The 27,033-nt window shown below is 40.2% G+C and overlaps 3 protein-coding genes across 4 annotated transcripts; 1 reads left to right on the forward strand and 2 right to left on the reverse strand.

Annotated features, from left to right (window-relative positions):
- Window positions 1–2,002: 2,002 nt before the first annotated feature.
- LOC122074785 (protein MIZU-KUSSEI 1-like) lies at window positions 2,003–4,081 on the forward strand. Of its 2 annotated transcripts, none has more exons than XM_042639761.1 (2): window positions 2,003–2,835; window positions 3,073–4,081. In XM_042639761.1, exons 1-2 carry the CDS (start codon window positions 2,284–2,286, stop codon window positions 3,103–3,105), a joined length of 585 nt encoding a protein of 194 aa, XP_042495695.1. In that variant the 5' UTR covers window positions 2,003–2,283; the 3' UTR covers window positions 3,106–4,081. The 2 variants fall into 2 exon arrangements, with proteins under 2 accessions (XP_042495695.1, XP_042495688.1); XM_042639754.1 differs by having other exon boundaries at window positions 2,003–2,830; window positions 3,068–4,081.
- Window positions 3,140–13,003, reverse strand: LOC122072716. Its single transcript, XM_042637106.1, has 5 exons — window positions 12,495–13,003; window positions 12,134–12,353; window positions 4,547–4,768; window positions 4,182–4,274; window positions 3,140–4,024 (listed from the first exon to the last, which is right to left on the reverse strand). The coding sequence occupies exons 1-5, from the start codon at window positions 13,001–13,003 to the stop codon at window positions 3,140–3,142; spliced, it is 1,929 nt and encodes a 642-aa protein (XP_042493040.1).
- A 724-nt stretch (window positions 13,004–13,727) lies between these two features.
- Window positions 13,728–15,118, reverse strand: LOC122072726. The gene is made up of 2 exons (XM_042637117.1): window positions 13,834–15,118; window positions 13,728–13,783 (listed from the first exon to the last, which is right to left on the reverse strand). The coding sequence occupies exons 1-2, from the start codon at window positions 15,116–15,118 to the stop codon at window positions 13,728–13,730; spliced, it is 1,341 nt and encodes a 446-aa protein (XP_042493051.1).
- Between the last annotated feature and the right edge of the window lie 11,915 nt (window positions 15,119–27,033).

Consider the following 27,033-nt stretch of genomic DNA (forward strand, 5'->3'; position numbering starts at 1 on the left):
CTTCTTGAGGACATTGACTTTTTGATAAAGTCTTTCCCAATACTATTGGAGTTGAAGAGGGATTGCAATTCTGCATCCCGAATCTTTTCAACACAGAGTTCAAGTATTTTTCTTGACTCAAACACAATCTACGTTGTGTTCGGTTTCTAATGATTTGAATTCCTAGAATATAGGATGCTTCCCCCATATCCTTCATTTCAAATCGATCACTGAGTTCGTACTTGGTTCTCTCCAAGTCATTTCCAGCTACTCCCACTCTTCAAAATATATTTACAGTTGTCCAATTTGACAACTTTGAATCCTAATTAAAGGATCATATAAATACCATTAACATTAGGACAAAGTATATACGAATGTACAATATTTTCCTGTCCCATTCCCCGAAAACCTTTAGGTTGTCGCATAAGTGTACAATTTCTTCCAACTCACCGTTGAGAAAAGCATTTTTGACATCCATTTGGAACAACTTTAAGTCCAGATGTTCAACAAGTGTCAAAAACAATTTCCTCCTACAACGGTTCCTCTTCTAGTTTCTCTAGAAATTCCGCATTATGACTAATCCATGTGCAAGTGCCGTTCACATGGAACCTTTCCCCTAATTCATAAGGTTTAATCTAATCATGCAATAATATTAAATCCATGGAAAAACACTCCATAATGTTGGGTTTTTCCGAAATCAAAGTTCTATATGTCAGCATAATTTCAGATCCCAACCACCTTCCATTGCATATTATCAATTTCAGATCTCATATCATAAATAATCCCATGCAAATGCACAAAAATAAAACTTTAAGCATAATTCACAAGATCCGTACAAAAATCGGATCGTCAGGCTCATTTTGCTTGAACAACCATAATAACTAAGCTTTTAAAAAAAAATTCCAATACAAAAAATTGCATTGATTTCCAGCCTTTTCCTGACATCCAAAGTCATTTTGTCAACTTTTAGTAACATGTCGATTAACTCATTTTCGACATCAAAAAAAAAACTTAACTTGCATTGGAAGTCCATAAGTCATTAGCATCAGGACATATTTCATGTCAGACCTTCCATTGATTCACTAGGTGAACAAAGATTGGGTTCAACCGAACAAATCTCCTCAATTCATTCATAATTCCAAAACATATCAACCTATAATACAGACATTATAATGCCAAGGTGATAACGAAAAACAGGAATTCAAATTAAGATTGCCATTCAATGTCTTGAATGCAACCACATATGCATGTGAAGAACATTAGAAATGCGTCTCCACTTTATATATAAAACTCTGATAGCAGCATATTCAATATTATTTAAAATTAATAATAATAATAAAATATTTAGATGAAATTGTAAGTGGACAAACATTGTTATATATATGACCGAACTAGTACAAATAGCACCACTATGATTGTAAAATAAATTATAATTGTTCAGATAAGTTACCGGACCATTATATGAAAGAATTAAAAAAAAATGAGCACTAGGCTAGTAAAATAATAAATTATTATAATCAATTGTTCCATATAAGACAAGAAAATTGAATATATATACGTACCACACTATTATAATATAAAACATAATATTATGTACACAACAAACAACATAATAGTGATAAGTAATAAGTGAACCCATGTGATCATGCATATTTAATATTATATAAGTAACAAACAATATTATAATTATAAATTGTAAGTGGCCCTCTGATAATTAAAGGTCACCATGTGATTAAAATAATAAATAGATTAATATTTTTTTTTTTTTTAAACCAATTCAGTCAGCATGATATGACATTGGTTTTAAAATAATAAATAGAATAATATATTTTTTTATAAACCAATTCAGAATTCAGAGAGTATTATATTAAACAAATAATATCCTCTCATTCAAAAACAATAAATCACTGTGGACTTATACGGCAGATGTGAGGATAAATTAAAAAAAAATATCTTGAGTTGCACTTACCTGTCGGCAGCAACTTGTCGGCAGTGACCGGTGCTGGTGAGGATGAACAAAAAAAAATAACTTACCTGTGGGCAATCTCCCAACACCATTAGCAATCTCCCAACACCATCATCACCACTGTCTGCCGCTATCTCCACCCCCAACCTCCTCCACACCTCTCTCTCTCTCTGTGAAAGCAAGACTACTAGCATCACCACCAGAACCTCCCTTAATGCCCTCTCACTGTTTCCCTCTCAGTCTCTGTGTGTGCGAGTCTTAGTCCTTCCAGAACAAGGAAAACGCCACCAACTTCACCACCAGACTCACTCTGTCTCTATCTCTTTCTCTCTGAGACGATGAAACCAGAAGGAGTGATACTGCAAAGGAACAGCAGCAGTTGCAGAAGCAGCCGAAAGATCCTCCCAGCAAACTATGTGAGATCAACACCACTCCTGCCCAACACCGACGGCGCATCAGAGGGGCCGGTTGTCCAGAAATACGGCGGCGCCACCTCATCGTTTACTCGCCCCAACAAACCAAGAAACGTCGCAGTAATCATCCGTTCACTCCTCGGCCTCATCCCACTTCCTTCCATACTCCCCACCTCCACGTGTCGGTGGCTCAGCATCCCGTCCCGTTTCTCTCCGGCACCTTCACTCGGCCGTAAAGTCACCGGCACCCTCTTCGGAAACAGGAAAGGCCATGTCAGCTTCGTGGTTCAAGAAGATCCACGGTCGGAACCGGTGTTACTACTGGAGCTAGCCATGTCCACGTCGGCATTAGTGAAGGAGATGTCGTCGGGGCTCGTCAGGATCGCTCTGGAATGCGATGTTGGTGAGAAGAAAAACGTCAAGATCAGCCACCGGCGGGCAGCTCGATCCTCAGAAACTCAGAGTGTTGTAATCGCCGCTGCTTGCTTGGGACGAAAACCGTGCCGTCTGACCTCAGATGCAAGAAAATCAGTTCAGCGGCGTTTTAGATCTCGGCGCTGATCGCCCAAGCTTCAGCTATCGGCGGTGTTTTAGATCTCGACCGTAGCTCCTGGTACCAATGGGTACTTTGTTGCATGATTTTCATTCCTCATCTTTTCCTTCTTGGTAAGGGAAATATACTTTATTTGCACAGGAACTACACTATCAGTCGCCATGGAAGGAGGAGTTCAGTCTAGATCCAGGTAAGGATCCATGTCGAGGAAGAAATAGTCTCCAGATTTCAAATCCTGAGCTTCGATGAGCTTATTTGGTTAGGATTTGGTAACAGCCAAGAAGCGGCCTCGGTTTCTTCTCCGTCACCGTCCGCATCGTTGAGGTCATCGTCATAGCAATCATCACCGTTAGACTTGACGACGGCGGCGGCGGTGGCGGTGGCAGGTTTGTACAAGGGGACGACTGGGGATCGTTCGTGTCGGCGAGCGAGTGGGTGCGAGTGGGTTTGCCGAGTGAATGTCACGGTCACAGGTAACACATAGAGCTGCGGCGTCGGCTTTGCAAGTGAAGCTTGCTGGGGCTTGCTCGCAGACATCGCACATCCGCACGCGCTTGTGACGGGACGCAAGCTTGTTGAGTCGATCGAATCTATAGCTCTGATACCATTGTTGTACTTTGGAGACAGAAGAGAAGAGTCAAAACCGGAGATAACACAGGATTTTTGGGGCTCCAACTTATTGATCAACATAATATATTTTCCAGCTCTTTTATAGAGCCAATAGATCCGTTGAACAACGGCTCTTTTCCAATCAACGGAATCGCCCCCAAAAATTCTCCTTCTTGTGACCGTTATCACAGTAATTCCATGATGAGGCCGAATGGCCACCTCACCAACATGAACAACCGATTGATCGAGGGACTTCTGGCGTGGAAGCTTGCAGACATTGACGACGCATTCAATCACGGTTACCATGGCCTCAACAAGGATCCTCAGCATCTCTAAAGGCTTTGATTTGTTCACATCCACCGCCCCCAGCAAGAAGAACCCCCTGTAAGTGACCGCAAAGGCGGCCAGGACTAGAAGCACCTTCGCATCCCAGGAGTAGCTCGCCAAGGTTTTGATCAGTGCCGACATCGTATTGTCCTTTTCTCCAGTGCATTTGCACGATATCTGTCATTAATTAATTAAATACGTACTACCAGGTGAGGAAATCTAAGTTCATTTATATCAACTTACATTAAATCTATTTCAAAATTGATGTGGGATCAACCCTCATATGATTGATATGAAATTGTAAGATATGTAGAGAGAAAATGTTAAAACTAACCTCGCATGAGATCTCATGTATGGTTTTAACCAATGCTTCGAAAGTTGCTGCAGAGGTCTTCCTCTTCAAGCTTTTCATGGTATTACCAACGACCTGAGTAAGAGAGGCAAAAGCATAAGCTATATCCAATCCAAATGATAACTTGCCGCGCATATCCTTGTATGAGAACTATTCTTGCATGGTGTTTGATCCACACATGGAATTTACTCAATGTAAAAATCTATTGTAAGAAAAGAGAGAACAAATGAATTCCATACATGGATCACGCCGGAATCATAACCAATATTGATAAAATCAATTGGTACGTACGTACCAGCTAGATTACTCCTAATAGCTTAGCGTATGCCTAAACATAAATTACATACAGCGATATTGGTGGTGGTGGTGGTGGTGGTGGTGAAGAGCTTGAGGATGTCCTTGATGAGTTCGAGAAGAGGCTCCACATCGACCATCTGGCAGTTCTGAGAGTGGGTAGTCATGATCAGCTGCATCATCTCATTGTCGTCTTTGTCGGTGAAGATGCGGTGTTCATCCCTCATCAGCTTCATGAACTGATCCATCTTCTTTCCTTCTATCTCTCTGTCTCTCTTTCTCGGTGAATATAATTGAGTTAGAAAAGAAGAATGTGCCAAGTGAGTTCGATTCCAAATTTGGGCAAGAAGCCCCTCTTTATATAGCCATTACAAGGGTAAGATAGGAAAATAATCCTCTGTTTTTCTCATCCCTGTTTTTCCTTGTTTTGCTACCTGCAGAACACGACACGTGGATAACTTTAAGACCAACGTACCGGATGTAATAATCCTCACCCAACCTTGACCGTTGGATCCTCTATTGTCCACGTGTCGTGTTCTGCAGATAGAAAAATAAGGAAAAACAGGGATAAGAAAAACAGAAGATTTTGATCCGGGTAAAATGGCTTCGAACTTTCCTCATTTTTAGAATAAAGAAAGATTGAAGACAACAACCCAAAAGACAATAAAGAAAGACTGCCGATAAACAACACATGGATAATAAAGAGATAGATTCCCTTTTCTCATAAAATATTAAAAAAATAATAATAGAGAGATAGATTCAAAAGGCAGTAAAGAAAGACGACGAGAAACATTGGCCCCATAGGTAATAAAGAAAGACTAGGGTTGCATCAGAGTTGGGTTGTGTTGGGTTTTTAAAAATCCCAGCATAATCTTAAGTTCCTTTAATTGGCCTAGAATCGACCGAACTCTAACTTTGGGCTTGAAAAATCTAATCTTGACCCCAACGGTTAGGGTTGGATCAAACTGACCCTAATTAACCTTGATCATGGGGAGAGGAAGGAAAATGCAGGGGCTGGGCCAAAAAGAAGAAGAAGATAGGGCCGGATTGGGCTAGATCAAGTTAAGCTCAAGATCTCAATCTTAGCCTGGCTTGATCTTAAGTCAGGGCTAAGGTATCTCAGCCTAGGCCCTATTTGGAATCTAGGCATGCCCGGTCTGACAATGCCAAACTTGCATCCCCTAAGAAAAACTCTTAAAACTCTTTCTTTTCTTCCCCCATTGGCTTCTGCCATAATCTTTCCTTAGCTCTCATGAACCATGTAAACTCATATTCATCTCTAAACTCTAAAGTAGGGATTAAAGAATCCGGATCAAACCAATCGAATTTGTCATTGACGCTCTCAAATCTAGCTAGATCAAAATTATTGCACTCAGTTGGCAAAGATGTCCCTTAAAATTAAAAGGTCATGAGTTCAATTTTTATTAGAGATAAAAAATAAATAAATAAATAACACTTTTTAGTGCATGGGTCATGTGTCCATCATGGTTAATTGTCACATGGCCTTTTAAAGGAATTGACCGCATCAGCCGATCTGGGTTTAATTGCTCCACATGGTCTGATCTATCTAATCCTGATCTGGCTCGATCAAATTGGTATAGGTCATGGGCTCATAGCTGGTGATTCGATGTATTCAACCATGATTCTTTAATCCTTTCTTGAGAGAAGAATCTAAACCTACATGGATCATTGGAGAGAGAGGGAATTTTTTTATTTTATTTTTAATCTTTCTTTAGAGAGAGAGAGCTTAAGCCTCGTGGTGAGCATGGACTTTTTTCGCGCCATAGCTCACCAACTACATTAGATAGCTATTGTTTTTTGACTTCCTCGTTGGTCTTTTTTATATCAGTTTACATGGCCTAGATTAGTTCATTATAGGACAGGTTGAAATTTTCTCTCAGATAAGATATGCGTTTCTCTTCTTCTGCTTTCCCCTTCTAGATGTTTTCTATTATGTTTATTATTCCCTATGTTTCATGTCTTAAAAAATCAATGGGGTTGAGTCGTGACACTGGTCACTCTTCTTATAACTATAGATGTCCCCTATTATGCAAATCGGATTCTTGCGAATCAACCTCCAAGATAAAACAACTCCATCGGCCTCTTTAGTAGTCATTGCACTCTTTTACCAAGCCATGTTGAAATACTTCAGAATTGTAAGAAATTATGCAGCAGTAAACCATGAAAAGTAAAATCCTAGGAAAGAAATATAATTTAAAATTTCTCTCTATAAAAAATATTAATATTAAATAAATGAATTGAACATCTACTCTATATAGGAAAGGAAGAGACACCACTAACGACTCTCTCCAAAAGACAATACCTTCTTTTTTTTTTCTTTTTTTTTGAAAGAGATGTTTGTTAACAATTCAAACATGTGTTCTAATAATCACATATTAATTATTCAAGTGTCTTTTTTTTTTTTTTTTCTTGGTAAATATTTAAGTGCTTCTTAGAGAAGGAAAAAAATCACAATCCTCTCATAAACATTTTACAAGATAAAACCAATATTTTGAATAATTGTTTTAAAAATATTTAAATTTCCAAAGCAATCATATGATTTCATCTCTATTTTATTATTATAATCCTTTTATTTCGAACTGCGAAAAATAGAAAAAAAAATCGCTATTACATGTAGTACCACCAGGGAAATTGAATCCTAGGGGCAGGTTTGAAAATATCCTCTCTGAATGAAATTTTCCACCTCTATTCTCAGAATTCCATTTCCCTGACTGCCACCAGGGACTTAGCTCCAACCTGCACAACAGCCAAGTTTTGTTTCGAGAAATAGAATTCCTTTTTTCACCCCACCTGATTATGAAGTGTCAGCAAGGGTGACGTCACGCAGCTAGAGTCTAGCATAACTGACACCTGATATTGACGATCATATTACATATATATGAAGCTTTCTTTTTTTTTTCTTTTTTTTTTTTTTTTTTGAGGTGGGGGAGGGAGGGTGTTGGTGGTAAAGTACATATGAAGCATGAAACACGAGAAGGGAGAGTGGGGACCATATTATTAAATAAAAAACAGTAATAAGCAGTTGAGAATGGGAAAGGAAAGAAAAATAGAAGACAAGGACAACATGGAAAGGCCACATTGACAATCAACCCACACATAGTTGGACAAACCTAAGCTCGTGAATATGGCAGATGAGAGTGGAACACCACCCCATTATTGTGTTACATCTATATAATGTAATCAATCCCAGATAGTTGGAGAAAAATCTAAGCTCATTAATATGGCAGATGAGAGTGGGACTACACCCCATTACCATTATTAATTGTGTTGCATCTCTATATATTTGGCTGATGAGGTTATTGCCTAAACACAAGCCATTGAGAAGAGGAGACGTGCGTTTCCTCTCTTTCTTGAGCATCTTCCTTTATTTCTGTTCCAGCTGATGTGCGCTATATATATGTATTGAGAGAGAGAGAGAGAGAGAGAGAGAACTAAAAGCAAGGTAAGCCTTTGACCCTTCTTGATCTCTCCATATGTCATTTTTGAAAAACAATGTTGATTTTATACTTTTTGAATTTTGAAAAGGGCTAGCTATGAATTATGAAGTCTCATTATTATTGTGTTACATCTCTATATTCTGTTAAGATTAGGCTTAAACATGAGTGATTGAGATCGAAGAGGAGATGTTCCTTCCTTTCTTCATGAGCACATTCTTCATTCTCTTTTGATTTCCAAGAATTTTCTATTTTTATTAATGCATTCATGAACTATTATAAATAAAAGAAGAGATTCCAGCACCACCCCATGATCCTACTTTTAAAAATTTTCCTTACATTGTTTTCATTACTTGGAAAGAAATGAAACTTATCTAGATTTTTTTTTTCGCTAAAAAAGTCATGTATATTAAATGGAAAAAAGAAAAAAAAAGAAATATAGTACATCAAATGAGGGAGGGAGAAATACCCAACACTCACAATAAGAAGAGAGGGAGAAGCAGAAATTCCACCTTCGGCATTGCCATCAGCAGAATTACGCAACTACCCAACTCCACCAAAAACAAAAAATCTGGAAAAAGAAAAAATTCCTAGGTGAATCTGAACCTAGGCCGACCCGATGCATCCATGTCTAATTCCATCTGGACCAGAGTTGGCCAAATTGAAATCGGCTCTGACACTTCAAAACGAGCAGCTGACTTTGACAAAAAATCCGCCACTAAATTTGCTTCCCTATAGCAATGGGTTATTTTCCATTCCACATCCTCCAAATAAGAAATACAATTTATCCATCTTTGCCGAGCTATCCATGGACTTTGCCTCTTCTGAAAAATAGTCACAACTGCAATTGAATCACATTCTATCCAGAGCCATTTCACATTGTGCTGCTTAGCTAACTCAATCCCTAACATAAGCGCTAGAAATTCAGCCTCGAAATTTGTACGAGTTTCTAGAAATTTTCTGAAGTTTGCCACTACCTCTGCCTTTTCATTGCGAAGGATTCCTCCTGCTCCAGACTTCCCTGGATTACCAATAGAGCAACCATCTGAATTGATTTTTATCCAACCTGGATTAGGAGGGCACCAGAAAATATTGAAGATTTCCCGAGGCCTTCTCCGCACCCCTGAAATACCAAGCTTCTTGCAGTGACAAGATCCGAAATTGAGATGGCTGCCCCTAAATGAACCAGCTCTTGGCAGCTAATTTCGCTCTTCACTTGGCCAAAACAATGCTCTTTTTTTTTTTTTTTTTGCTAAAAGGTCATTTAATTAAAAGAGAACAAAGCAAAACAAAGAGAAATACAAAAGGGCAGGCCGATCCCACTAAACCCACTTGCAACCTCCACCTTCGGCATGGCCATCAGCAGGGGAAACAAGCAAAGGTTTAGCCAAATCGAAAACGGTGCCTGTCCAACGCATCAGAAGCTAACTCATCAACTACATGTCTCGGGAACTCCACCGAGAATTCTGAATTACAAGATTTAGATGCTTTCCTAGCCAGAAAATCAGCGACTACATTAGCTTCACGAAAACAGTGAGTGATCTTCCATTGCACCAACTCCAAAAAGGAAATAACAGATCTCCATTTCTGCAGGGCAAACCATGGAATCTCCCTTCTCTGAACTGCTGAGACTACTGACGCTGAGTCTGACTCAATCCAAACACCCCTAGCATGATAGTGTCTAGCTAGCAGAATACCCTCCAAGACTGCCTCAAATTCAGCTTCATATATTTGTTTGACTCCCAGAAAAATGCTAAAAGAGTCGATTACCTTGCCTTTATCATCCCGTAAGACACCGCCAGCACCTGCATTACCTGGGTTACCAAGCGAACTTCCATCCACATTGATCTTCATCCACGCCCTGGAAGGCTTACACCAGTGAACCTCAAGAGGTGAAGGGGAAGTTGGATTTCTAATACTTAAACCTATCTTCCTGCAGGTCATCAAGTCTGAAATCGAACGAACTTCTTCACTTGATCCGTCACAGCAAAGCTGAACCTCTTGCCTTATACTTTGAAAAATATATCGCCCTGCCCTTTCTTTATTTTCCTGCCTTCTTTTATTTCTTTCCCACCAAATATGGTTGATAGTGATGATCAAGCCCAACTTCCATGGCTTCTTTAGCTGAATCACTTGAGATTTCCTCTTCCACCACTGGAACAATGATTGAATGCTTGGATGATTTACCCACACCACTCCAAAAAAATCTAAAAAACTCTTCCATATTGATATGGAGAATGAACAGTGTAAAAAAATATGAACCATACTTTCTTCAGCCTTTCCACACAGGTTGCATCTGGATGGGAGATAAACACCTTTTTGGCAAACCAGGTCGTCCGTTGGGATTCTACCATGCACCACTCTCCATCCAAAAATGGAGTATCTTGGAGGAAGATTCTTCTGCCAAATCAAAGAAGACCAGTTCACCTTCAAGGATTTCACTCTAACTGCCTCCCAAGCCGACCTTGAGGAGAAATACCCTGAAGGAACTAGCGACCACACCCTGAAATCCTCCATCTGCAAACTCGGAATGTCAATCTTTTTAATCTGTCCAAAAATTTCATTAAGCATAGGAGATACTACCTCAGGTAGACGCCATTCTCCATTTATAATAAACTCCCCCACCTTTGCTGACGTAGATAGAGTATGGTCACTATCCAGCGAAAGAAGTTCCATAATGGATTTTGGACCCCACCATTTATCCTTCCAGAAATTTGCAAGCTGACCGTTCCCTATGATCCAGCGCTCCTTGTCATCCACAAAGGACCACATTTTCCTGAGACCTGCAAAAATAGTGGATGTGTTGCAATTTTTGAAGGATCTTTCATCCTTCTTTAGGAATCGAGCTCTGAGAAAGGTTAACGCTGCTGTCTTCTCCGTTTTGATCCTCCAAATCAATTTGCACAGCATTGCTTTATTGGAATCTCGCAGTCTCCTAAGGCCCAGCCCTCCCTCATCCTTGGGCTTACACATAGAGTCCCACTTCACTGTGACAGCCTTAACCGTATCTACATCACCTGTCCAAATAAAATTTCGCATCCATTTCTCCATCATCGCCACAAGAGATGCAGGCCACCAATAAACAGAGAAACTATGAGTCGGCATCCCCGAAAGCACCGATTTAACCAATTCCACCCTACCTGCCATTGACAACAATTTCCCTTTCCAACCCGCCAGTCTCCCCTTAACCTTGTCCATAATCGGCAACAAAGTATCTTTTTTAATCCTTCCCTTGAAGATTTCCACACCTAGATACCTTGTAGGGAAGGTACACATGGGAATGCCTAAAGTTTCAGATATTCGATGCTTCCTGGAAGGTGATATTTTTCCCAAAAAAAGTTTACTTTTTTCTAAGCTGATGCCCTGCCCAGAAAACTCTTGGTACTTTAGAAGAAATTCTTTAAGAGTCCTCACATACCTCATAGAAGCATTGGAGAAGATGAATATGTCATCTGCAAATAGAATATGGGCAGGAGTTTTGACACCGCGAGGCCCATGAATTGGCTTCAGTTGATTAATCTCGATCAGATGCTTTAAACCTCGCGATAGCACTTCCTCCGCAATAATAAAAAGCATGGGAGATATTGGGTCCCCTTGCCTCAGCCCTCTTTCCACACCAAAATATCCCTGTGGACCTCCATTAATCAAAATCGATATCTTAGAGGATATCAAAATTTGGTTCAGCCATGTTATCCACTTCTCTGTTAATCCAAAGCGCCGCAGCACCTGAAACATAAATGACCACGAAAGAGTATCATATGCTTTCTTGATGTCAATTTTTAATCCCAGACCTCCCCCTCTCATAGAAGCAAACATCATATTAGCCAGTTCTGAGGCCACACTGATGTTGTCATGGATTAACTTTCCTTTTTGAAATGCCCCCTGCTCTTCAGATATCAGCCTAGGGAGCAAATTAGCAAGCCTCATTGCCATTATTTTGGAAAGAATTTTACAATAAAAATTCCCCATACACAGTGGCCGGAATTTATCGATAGAAGATGCTCCCTCCTCCTTAGGAATAAGTACCAAAAAATTGTTGTTCACACCATTGGGCAATTGACTAGTACTAAAGAAATACTTAACTGCATTGCACACCTCTAACTCGACAATATTCCAGCATCTTCTAAAGAAAGCTCCAGAAAATCCATCCGGACCAGGAGAGCTATCTGGGTCCAGGTCCCAAACAGCTCTTTTGATTTCTTCCTTCCCTGGTAAGACATCAAGCACATAGTGATCACCTTGATGAAGAACCATAGGTATAGATTCAAGAAGCTCCTCATGCTCCACTAAAGGCACAGCTTTGTAAAATTGCTCATATGACTGAACTGTATAATTCCCTATCTGGTCGTTACCTTCCACCAAAGTCCCATCAGGAGTTTTGAGGCTTCTTATAGAGTTTCTGAGTCTTCTCATTTTAACAGAAAAATGAAAAAACCTAGAATTGCGATCCCCTTGCTTCATCCATCTAACTTTGGCTTTTTCGGCCCAAAGTTTTTCATGGTTTTCCATTGCTTTTATTAGAGAGGTCTTCGCATCCGCTTCTAACCCAAACAAATGATCATCCATGCCATTTATTTCAATAGTCTGTTGCACCTGCGCTAGCTTATCCTTGGCTTCCTCAAGGGCTTTATTGAAATTCGGGAAAGCCTCTCTCCCCCAATTACGGAGCACACCCTTCAGCCTTTTGAGTTTCAGCATGAGAACAAATATCGGATTCCCTGAGACCCACTCTTCCCATGATGTGGCAACTACCTGCTCAAAATCTCCATGTTCCATCCAGAACTTATGGAACCTAAAGGGGCAATTAACGGGCCGTTGAGATAAAATTGAGGTGAACAATAATGGAGAATGATCCGAAGCAATTCTAGGGAGGACCCGTTGGCCACAATCCTGGAAAAAGTCAATCCATTCTTCATTACAAAAACATCTGTCCAGAACCGCCGAAACATTACCACGACGTCTATTGTTAGACCAGGTGAATTTCCTCCCCGATGATGGCACTTGGGCCATCCCACAAGCATCCACCAGAGCACCAAACTCAGCAGCTGAACCCATACTAAAATTCCCTGGCCCCCTTTTTTCATGGGAGAACAAAGTCGCATTAAAATCCCCAATTATAGCCCAAGGGAGAAGAGGCTGGGGGAGATCAGCCACTAGCTTCAACCACAGATCCCTTCTTCCTATTCTAAAGCTGCTGGCATGAATGAAAGAAATCTGGAACCATTTCGATTCCCACTTAATAATAATCGAAATGTGCTGCTCAGACTCAGAGACAACAGCTGGGGTGTTCAAATTTCTCTTCCATAAAACCCACAAATTAGAGGGTTTCCCAACTCTACAATTGTAAATGAAAGAACTATTGAATCCCAATTTATTAAAAAATAAATGTGGAAAAGCACTTACCTCAATCATCGGCTCTGCTATACATATAATGTCCGGAGCTCTATCCTTAATAAAATGTCGTAAGGCATTCCTGCCTGCCGCCTTCTTAATTCCTCTGATGTTCCAAAAGAAAACCTTCATGATCAGTTACATGGAGGCAGAGTAGTGAGCAGCCTCATCATTCTGCTCTGTCTCAGAAACGTGCTTACCAAGTCTATCCGACCCTTCAACACGCTGCATGATCATATCTATTTCTTCCACTTCCTTATGATGAATAACTAATCGGCCTTCCACCAGGCACGATTGAGAAAGCTCAGTCAAATTATTCTCAGCCCCCTCCCAAACTTGGCCCCTGCCACTCTTTCCCCCTCTGCCACCCCTACCACCTGGTTTGTAGTTAATTTTGCGCCGTGGTCGTAAAGCACGCACCATATGAGAGTACTCCCTCTGTGTCTGAGATTCCCTGACCTGAATATCACCCTCCCTGTGATCGCTCTCCTCACCTGAGGCCTGCATTTCATTCTCAGACGGGTTAGAAGACCGGGTCGACCCAAGACCATCCACGTCCAAAATATTATCCACTCTCTGCCCAACACCCATCAGATCCACCCCAGCCTTAGCATTGTGAGGAATATTCTCAATTGGGAAATATTCTTCACCATTTAAGTCCACCACTAAATCTTGGCACTTAAGGTAACCCTCCGCGTTTGGCTCATTACAGATTTGGGAAGTATTCCCATTTGCTGCATCAACCATTCTGGTAGGAGACCGCATATTCCTTTCCTTTTGGGAAGGATTGTCATCCCTGCCAGCTTCCTGGCCGTCGCCGACCTTATGAGAAGGCTGCTCAACAGCAGTTTTCCCCACCGTTTTACCTCTGCATTGGTTCGCATGATGTCCCAGTTTTTTGCACGAGAAGCATCGAACCATATTGTCTTCGTAGACGATTCGCTGATTGAAGCAGTATATCGTCTCCTTTCCCGGTTGTCTTCGTTCCACTTGCATCTCCTCAACTCTAACGCCATTGAGCTCCATCTCAACTAGGACTCTTGCATAATTACCCATCGTTGCTTTTAATGTTTTATTGTCCAGGGCGACAGGCCTTCCTGCTACCTTTGCCATGGTCAATAGGATTCTCTCATGCCAATACTCCATGGGAAGCTCAGGGAATCGGATCCAAACGAGCTTAGTGTGAGAGTAATTATCATTAATATTAAATTCTGGGCGCCATCTCTGAAAGCGAATCATTTGTCCCCCTACTTTGATCGGTCCTCTCCTCCATATTGAGGCCATATCTCCCTCCTTCTCAAAATGAAATAGAATAAAACCCTTCCCTAGTGGAGAAAGGTTCACATTCCCCTTTAGCCTCCAACTCGCAACCACCTCGCGCCTTATATCATCCATAGATACAAACCTGAAGTTTACTTTGCCTATCAGCGCAAAGGAAAAAGTCTCCAGTTTCTCTTCATACGCTTCCTGTGGAATCACTACCCTCGTCAGAGATCCAACACGAATCGGATTTGGGAGATCCTCCACGTCAGGGAGAGTCTTCTTTGTCACCGTAGCATAAGATTTGCGGACTTTCCGATCCACAGGCTGTCCATCTTCATTATTTCTCTCACCCTCTCTCTCCTCCCCTTGCTCCACCGAAGTACCAGGCACCACATCAGGAGTGGAGGGACACGCAGGGCGCAAAAAGTCCGTGATCAATCGTTGTTTGCCTCTGTCCGGCAGCCGGCCATCGTTTCTTTCCCCTGTCAGGCAGGTCGCTCGATCTCCTTCACCCATCACAAGCCCCAGACAGATCTCCGAAAACCTCTCTTCCAGAGGATTCAATCTTCACCTGCCTACCATGAGACTCTCATAGCAACTCCTGAGATCTGTCGCTGTAAAGATTGCACAATGGAAAGCCTCCTTCGAACCAAGGGAGGAAGCGTGCTGGGCTTGTGTGAGAATCCAGAGTACCAAAGTCGTCTACTTCTTCCTTCTCAGAATCGTTTTCAAGCACAACCGAGGAAACCAGATGGTGTCCGAAGATTCGATCGAAACATTCAATGGAGATCTTCGTTCTAGTGAAGATCGAAGGAATGGTTCCTCAGCTCTGTCCTCTGTTCATCCTCCAAGGAGAGCACCTGCATCCACCAGACTAGAAGGGCCCAGTGCCGGCGACTGCAGCTTCTACCAGAGGAGATCTCGATCACGATCGCGGGGAAAGAGAGCTTTCACCTGAGAAATCGAGACCCGGTCGCCTACGATCACCTCTGATCCTCACGATCGCCTGAGAAAGAAATGGATCGAAGAGATGGTGGAACTGCGATCGCCTCTGCTCCTCACCAGTCCGAACTACGATCGCCTCTAATCCTCCAACTACGATCGCCTCTGATCCTCCAACTACGATCGCCTCTGATCTGCAACTACGATCGCCTCTGATCTGCAACTACGATCTGCAACTACGATCGCCTCACTATCGCCTCTGATCTGCAACTACGATCCACCTGATAAATAAGGAGAGAGGGAGATGATGACGTGATCTGCAACTACGATCTGCAACTACGATCTGCAACTACGATCGCCTCACGATCGCCTCTGATCTACAACTACGATCGCCCCGCTCTTCTCCTCTGATCTGCAACTACGTTTTGGAGCCTCTCAAACCTCTGATCTCCAACTACGATCGACTCACGAACCTCTGATCTGCAACTACGTTTTGGAGCCTCTTCTCCTCAGATACTATGTTAAAAAAATTAAATCTTAAAAAATGCTGTAAAAACGGGAACGTGTTTAGAAAGGGAGTGCTTGAAGTTTGCTGTTTTCCCCGTATCTTAGGGAAGCATATAGTAAAATTGTTTTTTAAAAGGTAAAAAATGTGTTTTTTGCTAACAGTGTCCTTGACTACACGGTAGCCACATAATAAAATGATTATTTTAATTTAATCACGGTAATCCCAAACTCTAGAGTCTAGACCATTCTCTCCTCTAAGATCTAACCCTTAGTTGGTGAATATTGGGGTGGGTTATGCCTTGTATTCTATAATTAATCACATAATTATTATTGGATATTGGATTTGCTTTTGTAGTTAGATTGGGTTTTGAGCCCATTACAAGAAGTAGAGGATAATGGTAATTTTATAAGGATTAAGTGTTTTGGGTAGGGATGTAAACGGATCAAATTCGAATCAAATGGATCAGATGTGATCGAATACGAATACTTCTAAACAGATACCGATGATGATTGAATTTGGATTTTCAACTATACGACTACATCCCTAACTTATGTAACCCGAACTTTCCTCCCCCTAATGGATAAAATTTACTCTCAATCTATGTCTCTAAGTTGTCTTAGTTTTTTTCCTCATCCACTAGAACTTGTCTAAACTTTAAAACTCTCAAAATAATTAATTAGTTAATTTTTTATTATAGCTGATTATCTATTAGCATCAGATAATTATTTTCTGAATAATTCAGATTTGGATACAGATATCACTAAACAAATATGGGTGTAAAACAAATTTAGATTTTTGGTTGTCCATTTACATTCCTAGTCTTGGATTCCTTATACATGGTCTCCGTGAGGAAAAAAAAAAATGAGAGACAAGCAAAAGGAAGGCAAAGGACAGATCACTTTGTAAGGTAAAGAGTGTTGTTTAGAATTTTCCTAATTTAATGAAAACTCTATGATTCTCTAGGTGAAAGGTTTGGTGAAGAAGGGCAGCTATGAACATCAGCATGCTTGTGCTTTGGAGTGTTGTGCCCCTGACAAGTGAATTAAAGATTTTTCTTGGTGAGTGTGGAAACGTGAATTTCATGTACACCGTATAGATATTTTTTCTTAGGGTATGCCAACCTAAGATATCAAAGTCCCAGCTTTCTTCTACACCATTAATCATGGTTTTAAGTATCTTCGATACCAATACGATACCCTCCGATATGTATCTTAAGTTTAGCCGATCGATACGATACACACCGATACGATACATGGAATTTTTAAAATCCTTTCGTATCGATATATATATATATATCCTACAATACATACCGATATGCATCAATACACCACCAATACACATCGATACGATACGATACGATACGATATGCCTTGATACGACTCTATGAAAAATATAAAATTGAGGTAAAATGTACGTTTTGGTATGTATTGATACGTATCGATGAGTATTGGTATGTATCAATCGGTACGTATCGGTATATATCGGCACGTATATATATATGTATATCGATACGTATCGGTGAGTATCGGTATGTACCGATACAGTGCACTACGGTCATATAATGGTCAAGATGGGTAATTTTTCAGAAAAACATGATTTTTTGAAGGGTTTTTGTTCCAAAGTTGCTGTCAGCCATATTTCTCTCTAACTAAAGTGGAAATCAAGGTTGGGAACAAGGATTTTACATTTATGGGACAACTACAAACCATGAATTCTTAGTACGATACCCTCAATTTAGTGTTTATGCATAATACATGTTATCAATAGCTTTTTTTAACAAATTTTTTATGCAAAAGTGTTTAAAAAAATGTTTCCTATCCATTTATGTGTGTATCTTTAACGTATCTTAGTGTATCTCCGATACGATATGATACCCTCCGATACGTATCTTAATTTTGGCCGACCGATACCGATATTTTAATCCTTGCCATTAATACTCAACTTGATTGTTTTGGTTCGCATTCATGGTACATCTTTTTTAGTCTCTTTCAACATTAAAGACTTGCCTCCGCTGGTTTACATCATCCAACCATTAACACTTGTCCCCAAGTTCTCAATTTTTTTCAACAGAAAGTGAAGTACAGATTGGTTAACCACCAGTAACAACCAATTGTCCTCCTACTAGAAAATCAAATCTTTTGGATATTTTCAGGATTTTCTAGAAAATCTCAAAAATCCTAATCAGAATAACTTGTAAATTAAGATCCTATAAAAGACCATGCCAATGAGGAAAATCCGATGATGGTTTTATGATTTTGTGTTGCCCATGTGAGCGTAACAGCCCCCGCTTTGAGGGTTCTTCAAGTCAAGTTGTATTGCTAGAATGGGCACAGGGCCCAAGTTGATAGTCTGGATGAATTCATAGTCTGATTTTGCAAGAATTAAATTGCATCAAAATTGTATGTGGCGAGGCGGTGAGGCGTAGTGAGTATCCAATGACTGGGTTGCATGGTCGGACTCTCCCATTCATTGAATATTCACTACTCTCACCGCACACTACATATAATTTGGACTCAATCAAATCCATAGCTGGGTCCTAGTTTGAGCCTATTGACATGGAACATTAATATCCTTACACCTCCACTACACGGAGGGTCAATTAAAGAATTGGTTCCTTAGTAATAATAGTATTCGTTCCTAAAGAAGAATGTAAGTGTCTATGTGTAGGAGTGTCAATCAGTCGGTTGGGTTAGTTTCGATCAAGCCTCATCGGATTCTCAATTTTAGGACCTTGCATCGTGATTGGTTCGTTTAAGTAATTTGTCTTCATATGCTAGATATGGTTCCATTTATAAATGGCTGGTCAGGTACCAATCTTAATCGGGTTAAACAGACTTTAGACAAGCTTTAGAAAGGCTAATGATACATTTTTCTCTAAACCGTCTGAAATCGGGATTTAAACATTGAGCTTAATAAATGGGCCCTAATGAAGCTATAAACGAGGTTTTAACCAGGTCAAGCTAAGGGTCGGACTATTAATAAATGTTCGGTCTTGATCAGACACGCATTGAGTAGCACCTTCACACTGAGAATGACTGATTATAACTTAGCCAGGCTGGAGTCCTAACACATTTATATTAATCAAGCCGAAACGATTCAGTGACAACCCTATTTTTGTAATTATGAGAGAGAGAGAAAGAGGGGGGGGGGGGGGGGGGCTAGCCCTTATTTCATTTTTCTGAGCTGGCCTCATTGTCTTTCCCCAGCATATTGAGGAGACACGTCCATAGAAGCCAAATAAATTAGTAGGTCCATTTTAATTAAAAGCTTTCAATTTCAAAACTATCTAGCTGTCTTCTTTATTCTAGTACTCTATTCCTCTGTTTAAACCCCCTCACCCACGCAAATAAAATGTACAATTTCCTACATCTATTAGTCTAAAACAATAATTATGAAATAAATAAGTTTATAAGAAAAATAGGTGTAAAACAAAGTCATGTTTTGTAATTTATTTTCTTAGATTTTGTAGTAGTTTTCTATTGTAATATTATTATTATATTTAGTTTTCAATTTTATTTTTCCTTTCTTTCTTTTGTAATCTGACCTTCTTATGTCTAACCCTCATACTTCCTACTGTTTCAGAACATCTACAGCCAAGAATTAACCACTACACTGAAGACTCTAAATTATGAGTTATCCCTAGTAAAGGAAGTAAAATTCAAAGGATCATATTCTTTTCTTCAGCATTTATTTTAATATCACAAATCCAACCATATATTCGGGAGTTAATAGGAGTTCCTAACTCTAGCAGAAATTGAGTAATAAAGTGCATATCCACTGCATGAGGCTTCTGCCACTACAGGGTCCTACCTAAGAAAGTTATAATATGTGGAATGTTAGCTCCATCTCGCAGAGAGACTATTTTCCTACTCAAATCCACAACCACTAGTCGCAATGGAACAACCTTGTGGTTAATAGAGAAATCAAGTAACAATCGAGCAAAATCGAATAGAAATTCTACGTTAGATCAAATTTTAGAATCTATATAAAAATAGTATCCTCCAGGCATTAGTTTGGAAGAGAGAGAGAGAGAGAGAGAGAGAGAGAGGAGAAGAAGAAGTAGAAGAAGAGTTTTGAACTAGCACTTGAGAAAATTGGGGAGTGATGGATGAGACTGAGGGTGGCAGGAAGGACGGTGATGGTGCTGAGGTTGACGATGGTGGAGATAGGGAGACTGTTGATCGAGGTCCAGTTGTCAATGTAGAATCTCAGTCACTCCCTAACCAGAATGCTATGGGTGGGCGGAAAAAAAAAAATCTTATGCTAACGCTGTTTGCAGGGGAGGTGTTTCAGAGGTGGATTCTCTACCGGAGCCTATTCACGCGGGTAATATTACGAGAGTGATTATCCCACAGAAGGACTATGAAAGTGTCAGGCAATCCTTCAGGTTTGCATTGATCAGACACATCAACTTCGGGCTTAGCTTGCTGGATAATCTCAGGAATGAAGCAATTGAAAGCTGGGGTTTGAAGCAGCGTGTTATTATGCATCCACTTGGAAAAGGTTTTGTAATTTTTCAGTTTGGATCGGAGGAGGACATGGATTTGTTATGGAAACGAAGTCCAATTCATTTTGACAGTCAATTGATAAGGTTCCAACGGTGGAAGGCAGATTTTAATATCCATGAAAAGCCAAATCTAACAAAGTTGGTTTGGATTCGTTTTCCTGAGTTGCCTTTGGAGTATTGGCATGAGAATGTTCTCTTGTTGATGGCCAAAGCTGTGGGACATCCGGTGGCTGTTGATAGGCGTATGAAGCAAGGTCTACTAGGGCACTTTGCGAGGGTGCTCGTGGAAGTGGATATTGGAGACTCGGTCATACGGATTGATGAAATCCAAGTTGAACAGAGAGAGCCAAGTTCTGTCAAAGAGTTCTACTTTCAACAGAAGATAATATACGAAGACTGCATGGTAAAGTGTGGTTTTTGTAAGCGTGTGGGGCATCAATTATCTAGATGCAGATTAAAGAAGATGGCGGATGATAAAGAAGCATCGGTGGTTGCTAAGGCAGTGATCCCTGGGGCAGTTTTTGCAGAACACGATGGAGTTGACCAGGTTGTAACTCGGGAAACTGGGGTGAACTCAAGAGATCGTGGTATTAGGCGCACCTCTAATTCAGGAAATTTTTTGAATTTGATTTCTCAAAATGCAAAAAGTGCACCAATTGGGGAGCAGCTGAGACTGAATTTACCTCAAAATAAGGAAGGCCAAGCGGGTGTTAAGGAAGGAGATATTATTGCATCTCATCCTACCTTATCAGCGATTGACAAAGAAGGAAGGTTAGAAATTGTGTTGGACCAGAATTCAAACTCTATAGACAGTCCAAATTTTGTGAACGCTCATCACTTAGAGGGGACTGAAGATGGATCGGATAATGGGTCGGATAATGGGCTGGACAACTTAGATTATGGGTCTGACCATGGGTCGAAATCCTTTTCAGATTCTGAAATTGATGGTTGTAATGCAGTGATGGTAGTTTATGACAACCCAGCCATGGTGTTTCAAGAAGAGGGAATGGAAGAAGAGGGAATGGAGGAAGAAGTTGAAATCTCAAGACCTGAGATTCGATGGGCTCACGAAGAGGCTATTAAAGGTGTGATTCACAGGTCAGATTTGCTGCAGCCTCCATCCCAGGATATTTATGAAAGACTACGAGGAGGTTCGAATAGGAAGCGCGTTGCTGGTCCGTGCTTAGCCATTCAAAGACAGGGGGCTCGAGGAGGAAGGACTACTACACGAGGTACTCATGCTTCTAACACTATTCCTATGACTGTTCAAGGAAGAAAAATGGGCGCTAAGGAAGGGCAGAATATGGTTGTCAAAAAACTTCCATCCTCTTCTTTATGCTATGGAGCTGTGGTTATCCACTCAGAGGTCGCAGCCATTGATGAGGCAATTTGTAACAAGAGTGCAGCTGCAATAGAAGGAGGTCTTTCTAACAAAACAAAAAGAGGAAAAAATATCTTAGTAAAGGTCAGGTAGATAGGCCTGATAAGAAAGGTCCTAGTCAAGTGGTTTCCTGATGAGGGTTTTTTTTTTCTGGAATATTAGAGGGGTAAGGAAGAGTGTAGCTCGAAGATCTCTTCATCTACTGGTTAAGGAGCATGCACCTGATATTCTTTGTTTAGCGGAACCAATGGTAGATGCTTCGAATTTTCCAGTCTTATTTTTTAATAGGTTGGGTTTTGCTCTAGAGGTGTTGTGTAATAGTAGGAGTGATAAGAAGGCTAATCTTTGGATTGTGTGGAATCGTAGGCTGGTTCGCCCAAGAGTTATTTTTCAGTCTGAGCAGTAGCTCACCATTGCTCTCCAATGGATGGGTAGAACGGTATGCATCTCTGCAATTCATGCAAATTGTTGTAGGGCTGAACGCCAAAAGTTGTGGATGGATCTCACTAGTTTCTCATTTGGGACTGAGCCATAGACAGTTGTGGGAGACTTTAATACTGTTTTGTCTTCTAATGAGAAGAGAGGGCCAGGTTGTTATAACATGGGAGCGGTGGAATTCGGTGCTATGGTGGATGCATGCTCCTTGCTTCAAGTTCCATCTCAGGGGCCAAAATTTACATGGTCCAATAACAGGAGGTTCGGAAATGTCATGGCATTGCTAGATCAATCTTTCATCAATGATGCTTGGTTGAATTTTTTTGAAGATTGTGCACAAAAAGTCCTTCTACGATCTGGATCAGATCATGCTCCCATTTTATTGGTTTCAAAGGCAATCCCAAAACCAGGTAACATTCCTTTTCGAATTCATAAATTCTGGATGGATCATTGTGAATTTTTTCAGGTTGTGAAAGGGGTTTGGGATCAGGAAGTCTGGGGTCATCCGATTTTTAGATTGACTATGAAATTGAAGCGCTTAAAGCCTATTATTAAACATTGGGCAAAACAAAATTTTTCAAATTTTGATTTGGCCATGCAGCAGGCAAAGCATAATTTGGATGATGTGCAAGGAGAAATTGAAGTTGCAGATATGTCCGATGAGCTTTTTGCTCGTGAATCAAATGCTAAGACCATGTATGTGAAGGCAATGAAAGATCAGGAGGCTCTGTGGGCTGAGAAAGTAAGAATAAATTGGTTAAGAGAGGGTGATAAAAATACAAAGTTTTTTCACCTGTCTACAAAGATAAGGCGGGCAAGTAATATGATTCGGTCTCTCAAGAAGGAGGATGGAACCGCTATAGAAGACCAGAACAGTTTGAGCCAGTTTGTTGTGGAATATTATGAAAACTTTCACAAGGAGGTTCTCTTGACCCCTTTCCCTAATATTCTTGACTGCATTCTAGAAATTCTAGATGAAAATGATAGAGTAGGGTCTGAAGCTATTCTGAGTAATTAAGAAATTAAAAAAGCAGTGTGGGATTTAGACCCTGAAAGTTCTCCAGGGCCAGATGGTTTATGTGGTGTGTTTTTCAGGAAGTGTTGGAGCATTGTCGAGTGGGATTTATGCAAGGCTATTAAAGCTTTTTTTATCTCAGGCTACTTTCCCAACGGAGTGAACAACTGCTTTATCACTTTGATCCCAAAAGTGGAAGGTGCCTCCTCCTTGGATAAGTATAGGCTGATCTGTATGGAAAATTTTATATGTAAGATTATTACTAAAATTATGGCGTCGAGGCTAAGTGATCTTCTTCCCAGACTAATCTCTGAAGAGCATGGTGCCTTTCAAAAAGGGAAGATCATTTCCTCCAACATAGTTGTAGCATCTGAATTAGCTAACATGATGTTTAGCTCCTTTCGGGGTGGAGGTATTGGGGCTGAAATTGGATATCAGGAAAGCATTTGACACACTATCCTGGGAGTTCCTGTTTTTAGTCTTGAGGAAATTTGGCTTTGGAGAAAAATAGATTGGCTGGATTAGAAACACTCTGAAATCTACTCGCGTCTCTATTTTGTTAAATGGTGGCCCTGTGTGTTTCTTCAGTGTGCATCGAGGCCTTCGGCAAGGTGATCCTCTCTCCCCTCTTTTATTCATATTAGTTGAAGAAGTTCTTTGTAGAGGAATTCAGAAGCGCATTGATTCCAATGAAGTCAAGACCTTGGGAGGACCTCGTGGGGTAAAAATTCCATCTTACCTTCTTTTCGCTGATGATATATTTATCTTCATGAATGGATCCCTTAGGTGTGTGAGAAATTTGAATTTGTTTCTTAAAAAATATCAAGCTTTTTTACGGGCAGCATAGTAACTTAGAGAAAAGTAAAATATTTTATGGGAAAATTCCTGTGTGAGAAAGGAGAGGATCTCTCAGGTAATGGGAATTCCTAGCTGTAATTTTCCAACAAAATATTTCGGTGTGGAGATTTTTAAAGGAAGGGTAAGAAGGGATCCTTTACTTCCTTCAATGGATAAAATTAAAGGGAAACTTTCTACATGGAAGGGGAAATTGCTCTCTATGGTGGGAAGGGTGGAATTGTTAAACTCTGTAATAGCAAGCATCCCTCTTCACAATTTTGCAATCTATTGGTGGCCCTCGTCTTTGGTAGTTCTCATGGAGCGAGGGATGAGAAATTTTATATGGTCTGGGGATGTTGATTCTGCAAAAAAAATTATAGTGAATTGGGACTCGGTTTGCAAGCCCAAGGAGGAAGGTGGTCTGGGAATCAAAAGAGCTCGAGATGTGAATATGGCTTTTCTCAGCAATATTAATTGGAAGATTAAGCATGAGAAGCCATCTATGGGGAGTTTTCTCAGAAGAAGGTTTATATCCAAATCTAGAGAGATGCGAAGATCTTATAAGATTATGTTTTGGAAAGATAGATGGATCGATGGGTGGTCTATTGATGAGAGATTGGGTGTGCGCCTTTCTCTGTTCCCCAGAGAGAGATATGTTAAGGACTTCATTAGAGAATCTTACTGGAATTTGCCTCCAGTTGTCTCTAAGGAGCTGAGGTGCATCTTTGCTAAGGTGAGGGCTATTGTCATTCCTCCAACCCAAACTGAGGATATATGTTGTTGGAGTCCATCTTTGTCGGGGAAGTTCTCTATAAAATTTGCTTGGGAGGAGATCAGGAAACATAACCCAATAGTGCCTTGGTATCACAGTGTCTGGAAGAGTGGTCTTCTTCCTCGTCAAGCATTTTTTGGTTTGAAATTGATGCACAACTGCTTATCTACAGATGAGGTGATAAAAAAGAAGGGAGTATACTTAGTCTCTAGATGTGATTTACGTTGTGATTCAGTTGAAACAAAGCAGCATTTATTTTAGAGTATAACTATGCCAAGGCTGTTTGGGTCTCCTTTGCTTCAATCTTCAATATTGGTTGGGATCAACATATATCTATTCGTGAGATGTTCCAGTGGTGGAGAGCCAAAGGTAAAGTTGTGCCAGTTAAGGAAGCTTGGATGACTGGTTTGATTCTTGTTCCCTATTTCCTTTGGCAGCAGCGGAACACGAGAAGATATGATGGTCAAGGGATAAGAGCTGAGCTTATTTTGCGCCAAGTTCTTACTGCTATTAGAGAACTCTTTCCAATCTCTTCAAGTAAGAGAATTACAGTGCATATCTGATCTATGCTCGAATGTCAGGTATTTCGCTGGGAAAAAATAAAGCCCCAGGAATTCTCGAAGTATTTTGGTGTGCTCCTCCCTCATTGTGGAAAAAACTAAATATTGATGGGTGCTCTCTCGGGAACCCGGGAAGGGCAGCTGTGGGTGGACTTATCACAGATTCAAGTGGTCGGGTAATTTCCTCCTTTGCATCTTATTTGGGAGTTATAACTAGCTATGTAGCAGAGTTTCAAGGCTTGGTACATGGTATTCAGCTAGCAAAGCAGCTGGGGATTGAAAGATTATGGATTGAAACAGACTCACTAGCAGTATTGCTAGCAGTTTACTCAAAAAAATTACCATGGTGCGTTTTGTAGGATTGGCATTCTCGTTATCCATATCTTTCCAGCATTCAATGGAAACTATCTCATTGTTATCGAGGGGCAAATCCAATTGCGGATTACTTAGCAAAAAGTGCGGCTAGAAGTGGATCTAGTGTCTTTTGTCCCTCCTTTCCTCATTCAATGCTGGATGAGATCAAAAGGGATGCAGAAGGTAGACCAAGATATAGATTTTCTTAATTTTATTTTGTGGAGTTGAGGATCTTCTTCCTTGCTGATGGCCATGCCGAAGGTGAGGAGAGGACCCTGAGATCTCAATCTCTTCCATTCTATGTATTCTTGTATCTGGTGTCTCTCTAGACCCAGCTTGTATCTCCTATTTTTTCTTTTTTCCTTTTTTTAATACACATGATTTTTTAGAAAAAAAAAAGGCATTAGTTTGGAGATTTCTTTTATTTTTTTTTCTCTTCCTTCTTATTTTATATTTTAAATAAAATTATTTTTCTTTTTTGTGTAGCCCAATTTTAACTTTTAGTTATTCTCTACACTACTCTAGTATAGGTTTAGAATATAATGATCTAGATGTCTTTCGTACATAACTAAAGATTGGGATCAATCAAGACAGATACCATTCTGATCCAATTGATATTGATCGTTCCATTCAATTTTTCAGAACCACAATTGATATTGCTTAAAGCATTTGGGGAAAATATATCCTGCATTAACGATTTTATATCAGAAGTCGACTCAAAATGATCGAAATCGGAAATAAAAAAAACGAACCAAAAGGAATGCCTTAGAAGGTGGTCTAGAATTTGGGTTTTTAGAAACTGGCACAAAATGGAAATTGTTCAACCGTCCAAAACCTAACAACTCCTTAATGGTCCAGCTTCGAGTGGGACTGTTACAGAGTTATAGACACAAAACCGATTCAACCAAACCTAAAAAAGTTTTTTATTTTTTTATATTTTTTGTAAGAACCAAACCATAAAACGTTGACATCCCTAAACTGCCAATTGAAAGTTGGAAGTTGTAATCCTAAGGTTGTGTTTGATAGCTAAGAAAAAACAAAGGAAAAAAAAGAAGGATAAACTGAATTTTTAGGGAAGAAATAGACACTAACAAAAAAGAAAAGCAATTATTTTCTTTTC

This window comes from Macadamia integrifolia, chromosome 1, assembly GCF_013358625.1.
Source record: "Macadamia integrifolia cultivar HAES 741 chromosome 1, SCU_Mint_v3, whole genome shotgun sequence".
In the NCBI taxonomy this organism is placed as follows: Eukaryota; Viridiplantae; Streptophyta; class Magnoliopsida; order Proteales; family Proteaceae; genus Macadamia; species Macadamia integrifolia.

Coding starts and splice junctions, on each gene's coding strand:
- LOC122074785 (XM_042639761.1), top strand. CDS start 2,284: ATGAAACCAGAAGGAGTGATACTGCAAAGGAACAGCAGCAGTTGCAGA. Junction 2,836..3,072: donor CTCAGAGTGTTGTAATCGCC/GCTGCTTGCTTG, acceptor CTATCAGTCGCC/ATGGAAGGAGGAGTTCAGTC.
- LOC122072716 (XM_042637106.1), bottom strand. CDS start 13,003: ATGGGTTCAGCTGCTGAGTTTGGTGCTCTGGTGGATGCTTGTGGGATG. Junction 12,354..12,494: donor ATGGATGATCATTTGTTTGG/GTTAGAAGCGGA, acceptor TAAAATGAGAAG/ACTCAGAAACTCTATAAGAA. Junction 4,025..4,181: donor TACATGAGATCTCATGCGAG/GTTAGTTTTAAC, acceptor AATTAATGACAG/ATATCGTGCAAATGCACTGG.
- LOC122072726 (XM_042637117.1), bottom strand. CDS start 15,118: ATGGGTGAAGGAGATCGAGCGACCTGCCTGACAGGGGAAAGAAACGAT. Junction 13,784..13,833: donor GAATGAAATGCAGGCCTCAG/GTGAGGAGAGCG, acceptor AGGGAATCTCAG/ACACAGAGGGAGTACTCTCA.